This window comes from Colletotrichum abscissum (genome assembly GCF_030869225.1).
Source record: "Colletotrichum abscissum strain IMI 504890 chromosome Unknown Scaffold_7.1, whole genome shotgun sequence".
NCBI lineage: Eukaryota > Fungi > Ascomycota > Sordariomycetes > Glomerellales > Glomerellaceae > Colletotrichum > Colletotrichum abscissum.
Genome location: NW_026850514.1, coordinates 1326872 through 1347721, shown reverse-complemented (window position 1 = coordinate 1347721; position 20850 = coordinate 1326872). Strand labels below are relative to the sequence as shown.

At 54.5% G+C, this 20850-nt stretch overlaps 9 protein-coding genes across 9 annotated transcripts; 4 read left to right on the top strand and 5 right to left on the bottom strand.

Moving 5' to 3' along the window:
• Positions 1-599: 599 nt before the first annotated feature.
• CABS01_03959 (uncharacterized protein) lies at positions 600-2965 on the top strand (the record flags this gene model as incomplete). Its single annotated transcript, XM_060537331.1, has 5 exons — positions 600-1690; positions 1824-2138; positions 2339-2698; positions 2755-2768; positions 2937-2965. 5 exons carry the CDS (start codon positions 600-602, stop codon positions 2963-2965), a joined length of 1809 nt encoding a protein of 602 aa, XP_060391589.1.
• A 751-nt stretch (positions 2966-3716) lies between these two features.
• CABS01_03958 (ABC transporter transmembrane region 2) lies at positions 3717-6034 on the bottom strand (the record flags this gene model as incomplete). The annotated part of the gene is made up of 4 exons (XM_060537330.1): positions 3717-4443; positions 4500-5173; positions 5230-5445; positions 5507-6034. The coding sequence occupies 4 exons, from the start codon at positions 6032-6034 to the stop codon at positions 3717-3719; spliced, it is 2145 nt and encodes a 714-aa protein (XP_060391588.1).
• Positions 6035-7038: 1004 nt separating this feature from the next.
• Positions 7039-7404, top strand: CABS01_03957 (CSL zinc finger; the record flags this gene model as incomplete). The annotated part of the gene is made up of 2 exons (XM_060537329.1): positions 7039-7233; positions 7324-7404. The coding sequence occupies 2 exons, from the start codon at positions 7039-7041 to the stop codon at positions 7402-7404; spliced, it is 276 nt and encodes a 91-aa protein (XP_060391587.1).
• Positions 7405-8775: 1371 nt separating this feature from the next.
• CABS01_03956 (uncharacterized protein) lies at positions 8776-9402 on the bottom strand (the record flags this gene model as incomplete). The annotated part of the gene is made up of 2 exons (XM_060537328.1): positions 8776-8930; positions 8991-9402. The coding sequence occupies 2 exons, from the start codon at positions 9400-9402 to the stop codon at positions 8776-8778; spliced, it is 567 nt and encodes a 188-aa protein (XP_060391586.1).
• Positions 9403-12384: 2982 nt separating this feature from the next.
• On the bottom strand, positions 12385-16091 carry CABS01_03955 (leucyl-tRNA synthetase; the record flags this gene model as incomplete). Its single annotated transcript, XM_060537327.1, has 8 exons — positions 12385-13150; positions 13203-13365; positions 13412-14579; positions 14630-15198; positions 15250-15376; positions 15429-15680; positions 15735-15822; positions 15874-16091. The coding sequence occupies 8 exons, from the start codon at positions 16089-16091 to the stop codon at positions 12385-12387; spliced, it is 3351 nt and encodes a 1116-aa protein (XP_060391585.1).
• Positions 16092-16657: 566 nt separating this feature from the next.
• Positions 16658-17166, top strand: CABS01_03954 (uncharacterized protein; the record flags this gene model as incomplete). The annotated part of the gene is made up of 3 exons (XM_060537326.1): positions 16658-16883; positions 16936-17006; positions 17059-17166. 3 exons carry the CDS (start codon positions 16658-16660, stop codon positions 17164-17166), a joined length of 405 nt encoding a protein of 134 aa, XP_060391584.1.
• Positions 17167-17302: 136 nt separating this feature from the next.
• Positions 17303-17930, bottom strand: CABS01_03953 (uncharacterized protein; the record flags this gene model as incomplete). Its single annotated transcript, XM_060537325.1, has 2 exons — positions 17303-17800; positions 17862-17930. 2 exons carry the CDS (start codon positions 17928-17930, stop codon positions 17303-17305), a joined length of 567 nt encoding a protein of 188 aa, XP_060391583.1.
• Positions 17931-18469: 539 nt separating this feature from the next.
• Positions 18470-19218, top strand: CABS01_03952 (frataxin; the record flags this gene model as incomplete). Its single annotated transcript, XM_060537324.1, has 2 exons — positions 18470-18829; positions 18946-19218. The coding sequence occupies 2 exons, from the start codon at positions 18470-18472 to the stop codon at positions 19216-19218; spliced, it is 633 nt and encodes a 210-aa protein (XP_060391582.1).
• A 738-nt stretch (positions 19219-19956) lies between these two features.
• Positions 19957-20427, bottom strand: CABS01_03951 (uncharacterized protein; the record flags this gene model as incomplete). Its single annotated transcript, XM_060537323.1, has 1 exon — positions 19957-20427. The coding sequence occupies one exon, from the start codon at positions 20425-20427 to the stop codon at positions 19957-19959; it is 471 nt and encodes a 156-aa protein (XP_060391581.1).
• Positions 20428-20850: the final 423 nt, after the last annotated feature.

Genomic DNA, 20850 nt, shown 5'->3' with positions numbered 1-20850 from the left:
CTTCCCAAAGTGGAAGAAACATTCAAGGCAGGTTCGCCTCGGAGCTGTCTGACCATGGCATGAACCACTTGGACGCCAATCTGGAACTCCTCCCACCGTCAAGGTTCGCCAACGCCCCTCGTTCGGCCTCATCTGATGCCCTTTCAGTTCGTTGCCTCATGCGCCCGCCGTCATCATTCATTCGGAACGCCCTCACAAGGTTGAGCCAAGCCGCGATACATCATATCCCGCCTGGCAAACCGCGAGAACCGCATTCCCCTTCTCCCAGCAGCCGCAAGACGTATGAGTGTAGGCCATTGAGCCTAGAGTCCGCGCCCCGGTTTCGTCTCCGAAGACACCTCGACGTTAGAGCCGCCATCTAACGTTCGTCTGGACTAGGTACCGTGACCGGCTTCTAATACTTATCCTTTACTTTTGTTGTCAGTCGTTCTGCCCTGATAGGTACCCGGCTGCTAAACCCTCCAGCCACACTGCGAACACGTTGCCTCGTGGCCTTTCTGCATCAGCTCTATGCTTGGACGGCGATGCAAGGTTAAAGGTCCGAGTTGAACTCCAAGCAATCAGCAGGGACATCCCAGCTAGCTTGCCGCCCTTTCACCATGTTTCGATCTTTCAAGGGAAGATTGACTGGAGCATTTCAACACGATCCGCAAACCACGAACGGTTCATCAGAGTCCGAAACAAACACGTCCTTGCCCCCCTCTCAATGGTCCACTTCAGCGCGCGGGGAACGGCCAAACGATACCACGGAAGAGAGCCATTTCACCTCGTCTCTTAGATTCGACTCCCCTTCTCCAGAGTCGCACCCGAAGATCGCGTCTCGTCTTACTGCAATCCCTTCGACGTCTCATCTTTTGACTGCGGACTTTCTCGTTGACGGAACTCCAGAGCGCTCCATAGACGCTCCAAGATTATCAGCGGCGACACGAGTAGCTATTCCCGCAATCATAGCTCTGGAAGAGAGCTCGCCCCGGCAGCATACAGACGCATCAAGCGATTCATCGCCAAGATTCGTGCCACATGACGAAGAATTCCCCTTAACGAAGATGTTCGCTCCTCCAACCAGCGGACTACCACCAAGCTATCATTCCAGCGCCAATCCCTCTCTGGTGGAAGGCTTTGGCAGCGATGGGCTCGATCCCGCCCCGGCATACGATTGGGGGCTGGCTATGGATGTTGATGAATCAAACAACGCAAACAACGAGCAAGGCACATCAGCACGGCGTGCTCGTCACGATCAGCCCCGACCACCAGCCCTCTTACCAGAGGTTCCGCGTCGAGTCAACTACTACCGCGCTATAAGCGCTGATATTTTGGCAGACTTCGACTTCCCACTCCCGGTAGCCAAGTCGACAGCCACGGTTACAGAGGCTGCGATTCCATCCTCCTCAACTCCACCACCACAAAGGGGCTACCGACCAACACCAGCGTCTATTCTTGAGGATTTCGATATCACCCCGTTTTCACCACAAACAAGAGGCGGCAGCTCCAGCACCGCGGCTAGTACTCCACCAGTGTCATCGCCGCCCACACGGTCAAGATCAACGTCGAAGGTCCCGTCGCTGGCTTCGAACAACCCCTATGTTGAGCTTCTTGAGCAGAAGGAGCAAGCAATGACGGTTGCGTTTCTGCGCAGACAAGATTCAGGATCGGGATCTCGATCCACGGATCTCGGAGCTGATGATTTCAGGTAAATGCACCCTGAAGCTCGGTTGATACTCTTTATCAGCCTTCATCAATGAATTGGGGATTGCGCAATTCAGCGTTAACACTTCTCGTTGTCAACATTCATGTTTCAGTTCAGCATTGCTGACGAGTCATAGTTTTGGCCAGAGATATCACAAGGCGGCAGACACAACAGATGTTATTGTTACAAGGCAAAGGCTACCAGCTAATGACCTGGGCGGTTCTCGAGAATGCCCGATTTGTGCGGAGACAAGAGATATTTCGTCATTTCCTGTCCTCAGTGTGACTCCAACATGTACTCACCCGCCAGAAGCGTGTCTGGAGTGCCTTCGAATGTCCATCAAATCAGACTTGAACAGCAAGTTATGGACCGACATTCAGTGCCCAGAATGCCGCGAGTTGCTAGAATACGTCGACATTCAGAAGTACGCAGACGAAGAGACATTTGCCCGGTATACCCCCTTGGCCTCTCTTGGGTACAAAAACACTGACGTTTTCCAAGATACGAGGCTTTGGCTCTTCGCGCTGCCATGGCTGAAGCTGATAAGTTCATTTGGTGTACGGCAAATTGTGGCTCGGGCCAACTTCACGATACCGGCGCAGATCAGCCCATCGTGACATGTTTGCATTGCGGTCAACGATCTTGTTTTAGCCATAACGTAACATGGCACGAGAACCTGTCATGTCAAGAGCTTGATGCGCTGCTTCAAGACCCAGAAAATTTCCGCTCGCGCATCGAGATGGAGCATGATGAGTTTGACTCGGCGCGACAGGCGCAAGAGGCTGCCGATCGGGCAATGGCGCAGGGCCTAATGGCCGAACAACAAGCGGAGATCCAACAGAATGAGACTAGAGAGCGTGCCGAAAGGGAAAGAGCCCGAAAGGCGGTAGCCCTGGCGAGGAAAGTTGCCGCTCGCCGAAAGGCGGAAGAAGAGCAAAGTCGAGTGACCGTAAACCGGACAACAAAGCCATGCCCTGGTTGTGGATGGGCCATTGAGAAGAACTCTGGGTGGTAAGTGACCCTCTGTAACCTCAGAGCGACAGGTGAAGCTGACAGGAATTTGGTAGTTCGCACATGACTTGTAAGTGCCCTTGTTCTTGTGTCTCTCATGTTTGGTCCCCTGTCCAGTCCTTTTCACTTGCTTATCGCCGCGTTGTACCTGTCAAACTGAAGCCAACATCATCGCAGGCATTAAATGCCGCTACGAATTCTGTTGGGGCTGTTACTCTATCTGGGAACGGTCGCACAGCGTTCAATGCCGGGGTCTTGGGCCCCTAGTGTAGGCGAGAGTGAGCCACGGTGCTTGCAGCCAAGCAGATATCGGGAGGGAAATTCAAGAAACATCTAACCTAGAGACCGATTCCTAGGTTCCAAATGCAAGCACGAGTTCTGCTACGAGTGCGGGGCGGATCATAAGCGTATTTTACTGCTTGACAACAGCATACATAGCGAGAGCTGCCGCTTCCATCCGACAAATCTTGTCGATTGACAGAAGGAGACGCGGAATTGTCCAGCTTTGATACCCGTGGTGGACGTTGGTAGGCGGCGTGTCTTCGAAGCAGGTAGAGAGGTAGATGGCAGCTGCCAGTTGATCTACCAACAGCATTGAGTTGGACAAATGTGGAGTTCTGCATTTTCAGGATGCATTCAGGAAGATTGACAAGCCTCAGGTGGCGAGCAAGGAGTCTAAAGCATATTGGTTCCTCAAACCTAACCAATATTTGCGCACGTCAAGCTTTGCCATGAGTTGGGGTATTTCGAATGCACGGATAGGTTGTGAGTTGTGGTATTATTTCTTTCGATTTGCCTATCCTGTTCTACGCCCGTATCCTCTGTAGGTGTTGTTTCTACAAACCTTTGTGTACAAAATTTGCAAAAATAAGATAATCGTCCAACATCCATCGAATCATGCTTTCTTCATTCGAGATTTGCCACCCTTTCCGTCATCAACTAATTGAAGAAAATGCACCGCTACAACCTGGCCCATGGAAACCATCAAAGATAAGAGGGCAGTAACCAACACCGTCATCTAAGCGGCCGTCAACTCGGCAATACGCCTCTCAATCTCAGGCACCTGCCGCAGCAAGACCTCCAGGTCCTCCTTCTCATCCTCGAGCTTCAGCCGGCGATCGGCGTCGAGCTTGGTGAAGACAAAGTTGCCCTGTCCGTCAAACTGGAGGATGCGGCTGTGGTACTTCCACAGACTGCGGCGGTGGCTGACGGTCATGAGGGTGATACCCAGCGCCTTTGCGTTATCGTACATGACCTTTTCCGTCTCGAGGGTGACGCTGGAGGTGCACTCGTCGAGGATGGCGTAGCGGGGCCGGTGGTAGAATAACCGCGCCATAGCGACGCGCTGCTGCAGGCCGCCCGAGAGGACGTCGCGCCACTCGGCCTCGGCGTCCCAGCCCTCTGGGTAGAGTTCCGGGAGGTGCTCGAGGCCGAGGAGGGAGAGGATGGAGAGGAGGTCTGCGTCGGTGACGGATTTGGCGCGCATCTGGCGGAGGGAGTCTGGGTAGGTGATCTGTTGGCGGAGGGAGCCGCGGGAGAGGTAGGGGCGTTGCGGGATGTAGAAGATGTCGGAGAAGGGGGGCTTATGGACGGTGCCGCCGTAGACTGGCCAGAGACCGCCGAGGATGCGGAAGAGGGAGGATTTGCCGCAGCCGTTGGGGCCGACTACGAGGAGGTGATCGCCTTGTTTTAGGGAGAAAGAGAGGGCTTTGATGAGGACGTCACCGTTGGGGGAGATGATAGGGCTGTTTTGGAGTGTTAGTCTGCATATGAGTTGGTTGTTGCAAAATGTATGACTTACACGTTGATGAATTGAATATCCTTGCTTTCGACGACGGTGCCGCGGCCCTTGAGGACGGCCTCGTTGTTCTCGGTGCCCGAGCTGGAGACGAGCTTCTTCTCGAAGCGGCCGGCGCGGATGTCGTTCATGACCTCGAGGAGGGAGTCGACGCGGGAGGTGTAACCTGCCAGCTCCATGATCTCGCGGTAGGAGAACATGATGCGACCAAACGCGTCAGAGGCCGACAGTAGCATGCGGCGGTTGGTAACGAAGCTTTCGGTGCGATCACCCATATTCATGGCGATGTGACCTGGCATCTTGACGAAGACCGGCACGGAGCAGAGCAGCAGGCCGAGAGCGCCCCAGAAGTATTTGATGACGAAGTCCTCCATGAAGCCGTGGTAGAAGCGGCGTCGGAGGATGTAGTTTACGTGCTTGATAAGGGTGAAGTAGCCCTTGTCGAGGGTGTCCTTTTCGGCCTCGTGGCCCGAGTAGAGGGCGACCTCTTCGGCGTGGTCGATGAGGCGCGAATGCTGAAAGCGGAACTCACCCTCGAGACGGGCCTCGTCGGCGACGTACTTGCCAAAGGGCGGGGTGAGGGCGCGCATTACGTTTGCGGAGAGTTGGACGAGGAGGGCCATTGAGACGACGCCTTCGCCGCCTACGCTACGTGAGAGCGAGTGCGTGTAGATTGTCTACTAGTCATTAGTCTTTGAGGTTGATAGAGGCAGCTTGAGGGGGAAGCTTGTACCATGTCTAGGACGGGTTTTGCGAGGTTGCTAAAGAGTTCGGCCAAGCTGTTTGAGAATTTAGCAACATCGACTGCAATGAGCTGGTCGGGGTTGTTTATCCGATCGTCAAGGGCAGAGATGCCGTAAAAGGTGAGCTTGGAGAGGTATTTGTCGTGAATATGCTGCGTCAACCGTGTCCGGTACTTGAGCGACAGCTCCGCTTGGTGGTAGGACAACTGCCACAACATATTAGCACGACTCCAACACGGGTGTATTCGAGCATGGAGCTGAGCTCACCATTGAGTTTGTAAATGTCGCAGGGATAGCAATCAACATCCACCATACGATGCGCATCAAAAACTCTCGCCCGTTACCCTTGACCAAACTCTTGACAATAGCGCCGTCCATGGCCGCGACCTTGAGGCTGATCAACGTCCTGACAACAAGGAAGAAGGAATGGCTGATGAGCAGCCGAGCCTCCTTGCTCCGCCATCCAGGTATGACAATCTTGAGCAGACGCAGCAGGGACCGGAAGAACTCGCGGTTGAGCTCGACCTTTTTGCGCTTCTTGGTCATGTCCTCGTCCGAGGGGGCGGCGACGGTGGCGCGGGACTCGCGGGCGGCGGCCTCGCGCGCGGAAGCGGCCTTCTGGTCCGAGATGGCGCGGCGGATGCGGTTCGCGAGGGCGACGAAGAGGGTGATCCAGACGGCGCGGGAGATGCGCGTGCGGTTTTGGAGGTAGAGCTGGGTGAGCTGGAGGGCGAGGTTGCGGACTGTGCGGTTTGAGGGGAGCCCGATGAGGGAGACTTTGGATTGGGCGGCCATTATGGGCGGTGGTTTCGGGGGTTGGTGTCTCTGCGCGCGCGCGCCGCTTGTTTATGGACGGCGATCCCGACTTCTTTTTCGTCTCGCGATGTCTTTCGGGGGGTATGAGGGTCGTGGTTGTGTTGCTTGTGAAGATGGACGAGATGCCGCGGCTACGTCACACCAGCGGCTATGGGGGAACGTCCGTCGGTTGACGATGGGATTGTATCGTCAGCGCATTCGTCGCGGTATTTCAATCGAGGTCCGTCGGTCGTCAAGAGATCACGGGTGTATCGCGGGGGAGAATATCAAAGGTGTTCGCAGTCAGTCAGAAAGGGGAAGATAATGATGTTGACAACAGCCATGGCTGGTTGTGGGTGCTTGGGGGTGAGTGTCACACGGCTGGTCCTTCGGACGAGGCTTTCGATTGGGGCACTTGGGGGGTAGCGGTAGGTAAGTTACCAAGCCCAGTCCCCTTCCGCTTCCAGATTCAGCAGCCAAAACGTTAAAATAACACTGGACCGCTTCGGTGGCTCGGGTCTTTGTTCTGATTTAGCACTGGGGTGATTTGAGCATTGGATTCCGCTGGGGAAAATGGGGGAAAGCTGGCGCTGTTGGACCTCTCTGTCCCTCGGCTCCCCGGAGTGACACGGTACATGGGTGCTGGAGAAGAGCGGCCCCGTAGCGGCGAACGGCGTGATTGGCCAACCCCGGAAAATGGCCCTTTTGGCCCGTTCCCATGTGAATTGGCTGCCGATGGCATGTGATTTGTATTCTGTGGTTCTTTGGCTTGTGTGCCTGAGGCTCCATCATCTAATCAAATGTGGCTCAACTCTGGCGGACTCATCAGCCACATCGCGGGGCAACTCCTCCCGCAGCTTTTTTTTTTATTTTTGTCTGATTCTTTTTTTCTTCTAAGTCGGCTTGCCACCCCTCAACTTGAATGACTCCATCGCCATCATCCTAGCAAGACTAAATCGCAATACTCCCATACACCTATATCGCGACACCACGACACCGCCAAAATGTCCGACGACAACATTTCCATCTACGACGAGATAGAGATTGAAGATATGACCTTTGACGAGGACATGCAGATCTACCACTACCCATGCCCCTGCGGCGACAAGTTCCAAATCGCCCTGGCCGACTTGCGCGACGACGAGGACATTGCCGTGTGTCCCAGCTGCAGTCTCATGATTCGCGTCATCTTTGATAAGGTGCGTTTTCCCGTTTCTCTCGGTTTCTGTCCCGTATGAAAACTTCACGTGGAAATAGGTGTATGACTAACATGTAATCGCGATTTGTAGGACGACCTCCCTGAGGACCCCGAAGATGAAGCTGAACCTGGTGTCGAGGAGGCATCCGCTCAGATTCCCGTCGCCGCTTGAAGAAGACCTATCTTCAGGTTCCAAGATAAGAATGCCGCGCCACGAAGCGGTTACTTCAACTGCGCGAGAAGCACTACAGATACTCGCGCCGCCAGCCAGCCTAGCACGTCGCCCAACCACAAGGTCCAGCGCAGAAACTACGAGCGCGGAATAAGCACACCACGTGAGCGGTATATACAAGCGCCCGAAGCTGATCCTCATTCATTGCGCATCAACACAACAGCAGATTGCCACTTGCGGGCTAAGGACCTGCACGGGAGGAAGCCTCCACGGTTGGACAAATACTCTAGCCGCCCGCGTATCACAAGACTTGGTTGCGTGACACGGCGCATGAAGGATTCTGCTCTCCTTCTTGCTACTATTTCCATTTCGCGGGAATGGAGGAGATTACATGGTGCCGCAGAGGTAACAGTGGAGGCAAACATTTTTCTTAATGAAAGATGCCACCGGGACCTGTTCTTAGGACAAAAATGGGACACTGGGCATCGTGCCGCGCCGCTGCTGGATGAACATGCGCTGATGGTATCGCACTTGGAAGTATTGGCTAGGCAGACCGAGGGACACGGCGGCCGCTACGGAAGTGGTGGGAGTTCAATATAAACGGCGCTACAGAGAAGCGCAGGGCCAAGAAGAGGGGAGGGATGGATCATCGTATACCATGATGGCAAGTCTTTCAAGGTTCTCAACTTACATTGTCTGTCCGGCTCCCGAATACACATGAGTGAATACACGGAAGGAACACTTCATATACCCCTCCAAATTCATTCCCGTCACCAGCCAGCAGGCGCCCCCTCGGGGGTCAGGTCAAAACTGGCTGGGTGGTGGAGTGGTTGAAGTCCACGAACAGCCTAATCGGTGAAGGCTCAAGAGGTCCCGAGTTCAAGTCGACAAAAATCCCAGCATGTGCACCCAGAGATGTAGCCCCCGTTCGCCACCGGGGGGGTGAACTCTTTTGTTAGTTCTTTCCTTTTTGTTTGTATAGTATATATATATATGTATAAGGCACATGTGCTTGAGAAATGTTCCCCACGCAGTCTCTGCAGCGGCAAGGTTAAATCTCAAAGGTGATGTGAATGAGCATAATATATGTGAAAGTATTTATTTGAAAATTAATTAGCAGTATTAATGCTATCTCATGATGACCGTACTTCATCATCGTATGCAAGATATCCAACGCCGTTGCTCCAAGCCGTTAAAAGGAGTCATAATACATGTCCAAAGCAAGTGCTGTTTTGCTTTCTCATGAATCCCGTGTCAAGTAAGTGTGTGTGTGTGTGTGTGTGTGTGTGTGTGCACCGCGCTTATCATCATTCAAGCGTAAACCCATTATTCCATCATGCTTTCCAAGTCCCGAATCTCAGGAAACTCCCTTTACAAAAGGAAGAAGCTGGCAATGCCAAAGGCAATCAGGCCAGCAGCAGAGCTCTGGACCTTGTCGGCGGCAGCGGTGGGCACGGTGACGGGGCCGGTGGTGGTGGCGTTGGGAGACGAGGTGAAGTACGTCTGGGTGAGGGTTGAGAGAGTAGCTGAGAGGTCATGTTAGTCCAATTGGTCTTTCATAATCAGGGCAAGGGGTGATAACTCACTGTTGATGATGGGAGGAATGACGGCGGTGATGGAAGGAATGGCAGAGTCGGTAATGGTAGGGAGAGTCTCGACGGGGTCGGTTCCGGTGGGGACGACGATGGCAGTCGTCACGGTGACGGGAGGGTCGCTGACGACGACCTGGGTGGTGGTGGTCAAGCCTCCTCCTGGGACGGTGGTGAGGCCCTCGGAGACGGTGGTGGTGCCCTCCGGGACGGTGACGGTGGTGGAGACCGAAGGCTCGGGGGAAGCGGTGACGGTGGTCAAGGGGACGGTCTCGGTCACGATGGCCGTGGCGGTGGGCTCAGGGAAGACCGGGAGGGTCACGGTGGCGGTGATGCCGTCGGTGATGACGATGGAGGTGAACTGGGCGGCGGCGAGGCCGGCAGCGGAGAGGATGGCGAAGGAGCGCATTTTGGCTTGTTGGTGGTGTTTGGAGAGAAGAAGCTTAAAAGCCGTTGATGAGAGATCGGGAAGAGAAGCGACTGTTTTAGCTCGAAAGCTGAGGCTCTTGTTGATGAGATGAGGCGGGAAGTAAGAGTGAGATGTTCTGATTTTGTTGTTGCGGATGAAGAGCAAAAGAAGACTGTTGATATGAAAGAGACTGGATGGGAGATATATACTACGAGACGGGAGTGAGGGTCTGCGTGACGAGCAAAGCCCAGGCCGTACGACTAGGTACGACGCACACAGGACATTGTGTGCTACAGGCTACGAGTCGGTGACAGCAGTGATGCCAAGAATGGCGATTTTGCACGACATCATCTCGACGAGGGGTGCCGTGACGGCACCGTCACTGGGGATTCAAGAAAGCAGAGGGTTGGTAGCTTGGTTACCGGGGGTCGTATTGGTGGTGCGGTGGGCAAGCTGTATGCGGGGCGCCTGGGTGAAGCAGGGAAACCCGACCTACGACTTCTTTTGGGCCTTGAACAATTGTGCCGCCGACCTTGATCAGCCAGGCCTCGAACAGAGTCCCCGACCAGATTCTCAGACCAAACCACATCATTCATGTTCGCTTGCCTCCAGGCCTGTTGGTGCTAGATTCGGACTGGTCACAGACATGGGTGGGATGAGGGTGGAAGCAACCGAACAAGGCGAGACAGGACAGGGTTCTCGTTCATCGACGGAGCCCGGGAAACCACAAGTGGACTCTGTGTGGGTTGCTCATCGGGAGGCACAAAGAGAAAGAAGGCTGGGATGACCGTGGTAAACTCTGATGGGTTGAAATGTGCATAGTGAAATGGCTGGGGATGGCTTCACTTGCAGCAAAGAGCAACAACGGCGAAGAGCAACAATGGCCACACAAAATGATGAGCCGCAGCACTAGACGTGTATGTTTCCCCCACCACCTCGATTTTCGTTTCATGTTGCTGCCATACCGTCCCATTGGCAGATGCAATGCCCATCAGCTTATTCTTTCCAGTGTCAGTAGTCACCGGAATTCAGGCTCTGTCGGTGGTGATATTCAAAGTCGCCCACAAAGCGGACTTGTGCCCTGATCCTGGGGTAACTCAACCGACTCAGATCCACCATCCGACCGTCTGTCCATCCGCCTTCGACATAGAACAAAAAAGAGGAGTGACGCTTGCCAACGGTTGCTAGTCTGCCGAGTTCCCGCAAACCTGCACACTCGTACAAGAAGCCTCTCGTCATCTCGGCCCAGGGTAGTGGTTGGGTGACGGAAGGCGCGCAAACATGAGAAATCAGGTAAGCATCCATTGTGCCATTTTGCTAGCATGTCCAGTATGCTGCAGCTGTCCCGGATTTTCCTGCCAGCAGAGAAAGGTGGTCGTACCGAAGGCCGGGGCCCAGGTTGTCCAGAAAGATGGGGGAAGACCAAGTTGGCGATAGTCTGCGTCCGATGCCGTGCTCTGTTGCGTCATACGTCGACGAGGGCCAGCGAGTGCTGCAGCTGGGAAAGGCGAGAAAGACTTCCACAAAGAGGCACTGTAGCAACCGGAGACGCATCCCGCAGAACGGGGGCCAGGCTGCCAGTGGTAGCTGGGGATAGTCGGCGAGAATCGAGGCTGGCCCAGTGAAATGCTGCGGGAAAAAAGCAAAGGCGGCTGCAACGGCTCTCCCCTTGTGCCTGGATTGGCCGGGCCATTGCATGGCATTGGCAGGCCCTCGACGACCCCTCTCAAGAATAGAGATCTCTGGCCATGAATCACATCATGCCAACCGTGACCCGTTAGGGCCGAACAAGTCATCCAGTCAGACCCTTCCCTTCTAGCTCCCAGGGGCCAAGACTCTGGTTCTTTCGAGAAACATGGCAAACGGGAGTCGTGGTGGTAGCGGTGGTCGAATCCGAGGCCGAAGCCAATTCGATGGATGGGACGAACATGGCCAGTTCCTTGGAGTTGAAGGACTAGACTCCCTCAACTGCAACTGGGCATGGGGAACACCAGATGGCAGACGGTGACCAACGGTGAAAGATCCCGTCATGAGAAAAAGAAGGAGGCAGGGACCAGGGTGGAAAAGAGAGAAAGAGCAACGCGGCAGGGGTCCCTGCCAGGTTTTCCCATTCTACCGCATCCTCGCCTGCTTCCTCATCCAGTCACCTTCCTTCCCTCTTTCCCTCCACTCTCCAGAACGCGACTGCCCGTTTTTTTGACATCTGTCACCGCATCACCCCAGCCACTTGCCCTCCTGTGTCCTCCACAACCGTTGCAGCCAATCATCCAATCAAGCCACACAACGTTCGACCCACCAGCCACCACCCGCACGTTTCCCTGACGTTTGCTGTGCGACTTCAACGGCCCTTCGCGCCTTTTCGACTTCTCAAGCCACGCTATTGTTTCTTTCCGCGAATCAAGGAAACTCTTATACACCGTTGTGCATTCTCATCTGCATGTCGGTGGCCACGCATGGCCAAGGTAAGGTAAAGTAATCGTGCCTTTTGTCATACCTAATCTGTGCTGCTTGACAATTCACCTCACCCCCGAATCTCAATTCCCTGATTTTCCGTCAAGCCTTGCTTTCAGGCCGCAACCCAACGGCCACAGCTGAGCCCGAGTCTGCTCTCCCCCCCTCCATTCTCCAGTGTTGCGTCCCGTTCTTCTGGCTCCGTTCACAAACTCAGAGGAGTAGTGTACGGAGTAAGGTAGACCAGCCTCGCAGACAGCCCAGCTATCCGCAGTCCCCGAACAACCTACGCCGACGAGCCCCATGCCAAGTCCGGCACTAAACCTGCATGTCCCGGTCTTTGCTCAAAGCCATCCTCCACATCGTTCACGTCTGAGATTGAGAGAAGCTGTTTGCCATTGAACAGAAATCGTAATAATTGATATCAAATCTCGTCTTGCTTCCTTTTGCTTGGCTCTACATCAGGATGTGACATACCTAGATGCTACCATTACCCCTCCAGACTCTTGTCTATCCCGTGCACCTCGCTGCTCATGACGATTCAACATTGGCAAACAAAAAGTTGGGTGCACCCGGTACCGCGCCTTCGGCGTTGGGCGCGAGGCTCTCCTCCACAGCCCCGGTCACCAGATCAGTGCCCTTCTTGCCACCCTCCTCCACTGCAATAATCTTCACCTCGACCAGGTTGGCACTACGCTTGAGACCCTCAATCATGTCCACGAGCACGGCCTTCTCGTCAAATGCTAGCTTGCGCTCGAGGACAGCGCTCGCGGGCTCGCCCATCTGCAGACGTCTCTTGAGACCCTGAACGAACGGCATAGCCTTCTTCATCTCGCCCATCTTGGAGATCTTACCGTTGAGCGCCTTGTCATCCACTGACTTGGTCTCAGGGTTCCACATCTCCTTCAACAGGTCAATGTAGGCCTGCTGCCACTGCGGGAACTTTTCGCTCATAAAGATGGTGAGCTTCTTGGGCTTCTTGGGGTCAAACGACGTCTCCTTGCCCTTAGCCTTCTTCTTGAGCTGCAGGGACTCGGCAGAGTTGACGTTGGAAGCCGTCACCGAAATGTACTTTCTCGCCGCCGTAAGAGCCGCATCCGTCTCCGGAATCTCGGGGAATGTCGCCTGCTGGATAGATGTAGGCTTGCCGAGGATCTCAACCCAGACTGACTCGGACCAATGGGGCGCGATGACAGCGAGGAGAAGAGCCTGGAGCTCAATGTAGCGCAGGACCAAGTCGACGTGCATCTTGGACAAGGCACTGCTCTCGCGGTAGAAGGAAAGAGCGTTGTTGAAGCTGTTCACATGCGTCAGAAATGCAAGGCATTTTAGTAGGTATCTAAGCTTACTCGTAGAAAGCCGCCTTCAGGGCCAGCTTGTAGGCAGTCTCGGAGTACTGGTGGATGGCCTCCTTGGCAATAACGTTCATCTCGTTGTTGAATACCTTGTCGAAGAAGTTGTACTCGCCCGTGCGGAGCTCGCTCTTGTTCTTGACGACATCGTCGCACCATTCTGCTGCTATTAGTATAATGATCGCAGTATGAAGAAACAAACATACCTCTGAGAGTGTGGAGACGGAGAATAGCCTGGTTAGCGACATCCTCCTCAAAGTTGCTGTCTCCGTTGGTGTCACCGGCATCGGCCAAACCGATACGGGCAGCGTCGGCACCAAACTTGCGAGCAACATCCTGCAGGGTCATGAAGTTACCGGTCGACTTGCTCATCTTCTCGCCGTTGAGCATCAGGTGACCGTTGGTACGGATACCCTTGGGCCAGTACTCGGGGCTGAAGATGGCGAGATGGATGTAGAGGAAGAAGGTCAAGTGGTTGCCAATCAGATCCTTTCCAGAGCTGCGAAGGTCGAGAGGGTAAAAGTACTCAAATGAGCGGCGCATGCTCTCAAGAGTCTCCTTAGGAATCTTGCACTCGGCGAGGAGCTTGTCGTCAAGCTCGCGGCGGCAGAAGACGTAGTCCCAAACCTCATCCTTCATCTGCTCGGGAGCAATGGCACCAGTACCCTGCTCTCTGCCAAAGATGTCCTTGTGGAGGTAGGGGGCAATGGTGTAGTATGCCATGTAGATGGTGCTGTCACTGAGAGACTCGACGAGGAACTGAGGGTCCCAAGGCAGCTTGGAACCAAGACCATATGATCTGGCACAAGCCCACTGGTTAAGCCAGTTGAGGACACCCTGGAAAGCGTTCTTGGTCTCAGGGCTGAATGTGTTCAGGCCCTTGCCATCGGTGTTCTCAACCCAGTCAAGGGCGGTCTTCTTCCAGGACTCTTCACCGTAGTCAAGGTACCACTGGTCCATCAGAGAGACGATGCAGTCATCTGCGGAACGACTGACGACCTTGCGCTCGGGCTCGGAGTAGACGAACGCGAGCCCCTGGTCAATGAGTGATTGGCGGACCTTCGGCTTGGCGGACTCGACAGACTCGCCCTTGAACTCGCCAATGTTCATGGTTCCCTTGTAGAAACCCTCAGAGTAAGCCGTCTCCTTAGCCTTGTCAAGCTGAACAGTGTCCTTGGGAGAGGCAATCTTCAACTGCTCGACCAAGGTCTTGGCAATCATGTCACCGGAAGGAGTGTTGATGATGGAGATGATCTCAAGCTCAGCCCACTCCTGCTCGATGCCGTAGTAGGCGGCCTTCTTGCGGAGATCCATGGTCATGACCCAATCGGCAGGACTGTCCGAGGGAACGGATGTGACGACACCAGTACCTTTCTGCGAACTGTTAGAGATGTACTGCTCAATGCGAAAATAAGAATACGTACAGTGGGCAGGATAGACTCCATGGGAAGAACGCGAACGCCGTCCTTGTGGACGGAGAAGGGGGCGTTGACGCGAGTACCGATAAGGGCGGAACCGTCAATCTTGGCAGTCTCGTCAACAACTCCCTCGGCGAGGAAGAGACCCTGGTAGGCCATATTGCGGGCGGCACGCTCAGTCATGACATAGTAGTCCTTCTCGGTAGCCTTGAAGACACCGTAGGTGATCTTGGGAGACACGAAAACGGCGTTCTGGCCGTACATCGTCTCGGGACGGAGGGTGGCGGGAATGAGGAAGACATTCGCATCGGCGGGAAGCTGAGACTTGAGGGCCTCTTCGGCCTTGGGGGCCCACTCGAGGACCTTCATCTTCAAGCCAGTGTACTCCTGGGGGCCAACTCCTTCACCCTCAGCTCGGTCGTGATCCATGCAGGGCTGGCCATCCTTAATCGAGTAGATGGTGTATCTCTTGCCGAACTTGATCTTGTTGAGCTCCTTGAGGCGGATCATCTGCCAGCGAACGAAAGCATCAAAGTACGGGTTAGCCTCGGTGGTGATGAATGATCTACGCCAGTCTGATATCGATTAGCTAAGTCGTTGCGATGACCATTCGACTTGGAACTGACCGATTCTGAAGCCAAGGCTTGTAAGATCCTCCTGAGCCAGAGGGGGGAAGAAGTCCAGCCAGTACGATGCGTCGGCAAAGAGGTGAATCTCTTGTCTCGGAATGCCCATGGCCTCCATGATTTGGAACTGTCTGTTTGTCAGTGATGTGCAACGTGGAACCGAGATAACCGATGCATACCTGGTACTTGGCCTTGATAGTCTTGGCATTGGCCTTGCTCTTCTTGGTGGAGAACTTGGTAATGTCTTCGCGGGCCTCCTTAGCATCAGTAGGCTTCTCGTCCACGACAACCTCCTCCTCCTTGTAGCCCTCGAAATCGCGGCCGAACCAGGCAACCTCGTTCTTGAGCTTGTCGGCAACGGCCTTGATGGGCATACCGGTCGCGTGCCATCCCATAGGGAACAGAGCACGCTTCCCCTGCATACGAGCGACCTAGAACAATCCATTAGCTCCACCCTTATTGCATTATCGCGAGAGTTCTCTTACACCGGCGGCGAATTCGACCTTGCTCACGGAGAACAAGTGACCGGCGTGAAGACGACCGTTCATGTAGGGAAAGGCCATGCATCCCATCCTATTTACCCGTCAGCCTCCATTCCTCAATTCCTATCCAATTGCGCCATACCATTTGGGCTGTTGCTCGCGCAGCTCGGCGGCGGTAATGGAGTGCAGGGGAACCTCCTTGGTGGAGGGAGCGTCGACCTCGAAGATCTTGTCCTCGGACCACTTTCGCTGGTACTTCTTCTCAAGAGAGATCAAAAAGTCACGCTTCTCGGTTCCCTTGAGCTCCTTGGTCTTGGAAACCTGAAGGGCCTCGAGGGCCTTGGCAGCCTCGTTGGCCATGATTGCGGGTTCTCGTTCGATTCGGTCAGGAATTGTCGGGGAAGGCAAATACGCAAGGCCAATTCCAGGACCAATGCGTATTATATGATTCGACGGTGACTCTTGCGCCGAAAACTGAGAGTCACGCTCGATATCGCGTTGTCGCTGGTGCTCCTTCGAGATAGTCGCTGGCGAGGATACTGAGTCACAGATCCAAACGTGGGGGAGATTTCGTCGCAGCTCCGATGTTTTTTTCGAGGCTGTGCCCCGCGATGGCTTTGGTGGTTATGGCGGGGTACTGTCGGGTCAGTGGTCACTCTCCGATGTTTGGAGTGCTGTGGCGGTTGAGTCCCTTGCGAAGTACGTACCGCTCTATTTCTGGTCGCTGGCCGCCTTGTAGGTGTGGCTGGTGCAGCCTGGGCACTCGCTCGTGGCGCGAAGTGTGGCTGAGAAACATGGTGAGCTTCTCCAGTCACGCAGAGACCTGTAGACATACCCTCGAGATCCGCCTTGTACATGTCATCCCCGGAACTACCTTCTGCAATTCAAGCCAATTAATCCACAACCAAAGCTCGAATACATCGAAGATGCTTCCTACGATCGTTCGGCGAGCGGCTGAAGCAGCTGGCTCTAAATTCACAGTCTTCACCAACCCGTATCGAACCAAAAAAGTCTGGCCTCCCAACTTCACGAACCTGTCCCCTCAGTCACAACTGCGATTTGAGAAGAAGTACAAGAGACGCCTAGCATTAGTTTATGCGCGACCGAGATGGAACAAGGCTGTCAAGCTTGCGCAGTTGGCAACTGTCATTGGTTCGTGAAGCCCTCATAGCGACTGCTTGCGCTCTATGCTAATTTGCTCTAGGATTCCTTGGCTGGACATTTTTCTTCTCCGAGCTCGAGTTCTTTGGCAAGGAATACAGGCCGTCAGAAGAGGTATATGGCTTTGTCGCTTCCAGTTCCGACTGATGCTAACCATTCCGTCCAGATCCGAAAGCGTGTGCGCGGTCTGTTTGGCACAATCGAGTCTGACAAGCGATACGAACGTCGCAGAGATGCGCCCGAAGCACCCGCTCCCATCGAGACCCCCAAATAGACAGATTCTCGGCCGACAACACTGTACCAGCATAGGGAGGAGTTTATGGCGTTTTGAATACCCGGCACAGAAGCCCATGTATAACATATTGTTCGAAAACAGAATCATGTTCCTCTCAGACAGGAGGCCGCCCACCTCACCGTCCATGCCAGACAAAGTTACCTCCCATACTCAGTCCGCCTCCCAGTCCGGCGCTGCGTCCTTCGTTTACAGGTCTCTTGGCCACAGTGCCTTGTGCGCGCACGCCAGAGACAATGCGATCTAGGTTCGTCTCGATGACCACTCCTCCCACAATCATCTCGCCGAGCGTTGAGTGTAGCGTTTCGAAGTTGAAGATGAGATCAAGCTCGCAAACGTTCTCAAACAGCTTATCGAGCGCCTCGACGTAGACTTGGATCAAATCGATCAGGGCAAGTGGTGACTCTGTCGAGGTCGAGATGACAATGAAGTACAGGGTCGCGTAGTTACGGTATGTAACCAGGGAGGGAACGTCGTTCTCTTCTTCCGATGATGAATGTGAGGTGCCCGAGGCAGCGAGCAGGGGAGGGAGCGGGAGAAAGTTGCAAGACCCAGCCGGTCGATTCGATACGAGGGTGAATATTTCGGAAATCAGGCGCTGCTGCATGCTCGTTTCCTGAGTAAATGTGCAAGTCAGCGATGCCAGCTTTCGTTCAGTAGTGCATGCCCAAGCATACCAACTGTGTGTAGAACTTGGTCAACCGGGGCTGACCCTGGCCATTGAAGACCAGAAAGGCGTTGATCATTGTGTTCTCCCTTGACTGAGCATCCCGAGTTGGCTGGAGTTGTCGATACCAGGGCGTGGGTTCGCCAGTGATGTCTATGTTCAATGCGACTGGGTGATAGTGTCCCGCTAGACACTACATGCGCTTCGCGGTGTTCTGGCTTTGGTGGGGTCAGACCGGTGCCAGCCGCCCAACCGTCTCCCACCAGCCAGCAGAGAGAAGCTCGAGGTGCACGGCTCGCAACTGCACATGACTTTCTGATGTAATCATATCTGCCCGGACCTCCTCCTGGCCCAAGCTCGGTTCCTTCCCTTGAACGCGGATCGAAGCTGGTCCTGCAGCTTCCGTCACACCTGCAGCAAACGTGGGGAAGCAACGGAGCTGCCTTTGACCTGCCGTCTTTTACGAAGCAAATCAGTCACCTCTTCGATTCGCTAATCGACAACGACCACCCGAACTCCTCTTCTTTCACTTACGCTGACCACTTGACGCCCCAATCCCTCAGCATCATCAAACTCAAATCTCTCCCAATCGCTTATCACCACCTACGCCCAGCTACCATGGCTCGCAACAGCATCACCAAGCTCACCGGCGCCGCCGCCCGCACCCTCCGTGCCTCCTCGCAAGCCCGCTTGGTCGTCCCGCGTCGTTCTGCCCTGCTTCTCGCAGCCTCAAAACCTACAGTGTCTGCCATTTCGGCTCGCAAGCTCTTCACAACTTCATCAATCGCCCATCGTGGCATTATGCCCGACACCGATGACCCTCAAGTCAAGGATACGCCCAAGGAGGAGGTCAAGATGAGCGTCGTCGAGCTTACAGATGCCGAGTACCACGAGCTGTCCGAGACCTACCTTGACAACATTGTCACTCGTCTCGAGGAGATAGCAGATGCTCGCGAGGGAGTCGATGTCGAGTATGCTGTAAGTTGACAGACTGAATCTAACTTTTCAGTCCTTGTATCCACTGTCGCCTTTTGCGAAGCTCAGGATTTGTGTCCCGTAACCAAGCAACGAATCACTAATTCTTACGGATGCAGGCTGGAGTTTTGACGGTTACTTTTCCGGAATCTGGCACCTACGTGATCAACAAGCAGCCCCCGAACAAGCAAATCTGGCTCTCATCGCCCGTGTCCGGCCCCAAGCGCTACGACTGGGTCGTCGTCGGCGACTCGCAGAATGACAAGGAGGGTACTGCTGCTGGAGCCTGGATCTACACCCGTGATGGCAGCAGCCTGGACGATGTCTTCCTCAAGGAGCTCGACATTGACTTCAGCATAGCTCCATCGACCTACGGCGAGAACCAGTCCTAGTTGGGCAAAAGTGGTCCAACAACCGAGGACGATGTTCACAAGCTTTGATCTCATGCGAAGGCAGAGACCATTTCATTTCTTTTTCATATGGGCGTGAGCAAAGCATCAAGCTCTTGAGTGTATTCTACATGGCAACAGGGAGTTCGTAAGGTGGTTTCAGGGATGGGAGGCAAGTACGCTGCCCAAGGGGAGAAAGCGATGCCGAAGGGTCGATATCTAGGCCTGTGTACACAAATTTCGTACAGCAAGTGCTCAATCGTGCAGTCCATCTCAGGATTGCATTGAGGCTAGCGAGTCCTGTATTGAACAGGGTCTCAATTGTGACCTAATAACGCGATGTGACTGAAGCTACGTGAATGTTTTGGTATCCATATTGATCTATTTACGGTAGAAACATATTCCCGTTTACTTTCTCATCCACATTGGTTTGGCCGTAAGAATTGTCAGACCGCCCACCGTTGCCTTGCTCCAAAGCCCCTCACTCTCTTTGACGTATTACACCACTATTCATCATACTTCATGGCAACAGTGTCTTTTGCGGCGGGAGTCTTCCTCTCAGAGTCCAACTCTTTGGTAATAATGCTTAAGCGAAAGTATGGCTTAGCGAGGGTATCGTGGGTCTCATTTCCAATTTCGTTCATCAGACTCGGCGAGGCGCCATCCATTTCGCGCCCTCGTCCTCTTAGCAATTCCGGCAGGTGTCCCGTCTCCCCACCCTATTCTGGGGGAAGTTTGGTGTTACGCAGGCATTTCGTGTCGCTCAACGGGAGCAGGGAGTTCCACGGGCGGGCCTTCACGTGTCTCGGGCATCTCGTGTACCACACGCGGCGCCGGCAGTTCAACCGTCTCCCCCGTGTTCTGCGCCATCATCATAGCCGCGTCGTCGGGCTTCTCCGGATCCTCCATGACGGTGTCGAGCGCCTCATCGCGCGCGGCGAGCTTCCGGGCCCTCCTCCTGTTCCAGAACCAGACGAGGGCGACGACGAAGAAGACGAGGCCCGAGGTGGCGCCGACAGTGATGCCAATGATTTGTCCCGGGGCGAGGCCGGACTGCTGGAGTATGTTGTCCGGGAAGGGCGACGAGTCCGAGGTGGTGCCGCCCGTGGGCGTGGGCGTGAATGTGACTGTTCTCCCCCCTTCTGTGACGGTCACGGCGGTCGGGACCGTGAAGCCAGGACCGAACCTGGATGTTGGGAATGGGAGCGACATGCTGGGCCGCACAAATGTAAAGGACGGGAATGGCTGCGCCAGCTTGGAGAAGCTGGTGTGGGTTGTTTGTTTAAAAAGTGGGAAGACGGAGGAGGATTCATCAGAAAGGATAACAAAGTGAAAAGCTAAGCTTTGCGAAACTTTTGCCCCAATCCTTTGCCGATTCCTTCTTTCCGGCATCCAAGAGAACGAGCTTCATGGTGTCATCGGCGCGGGAGGCGCAGACCTTTTTGATAAAGTCCCCATGTCAAGTCCGACGGCCATGGCGTAGATTCCCTGGCGTTCCTGGCGCCCGTCCCTTGATGGGGGTGTAGCATATGCAGGAGGAATAAGGTACAGGAGAGAGAGAGACAGCGAGGTGTGAGGTGAAGTGAGGTAAAGGTGCGCGATGGGCGTGTGGTGGTGGTTGAGCGCCGCACCGAC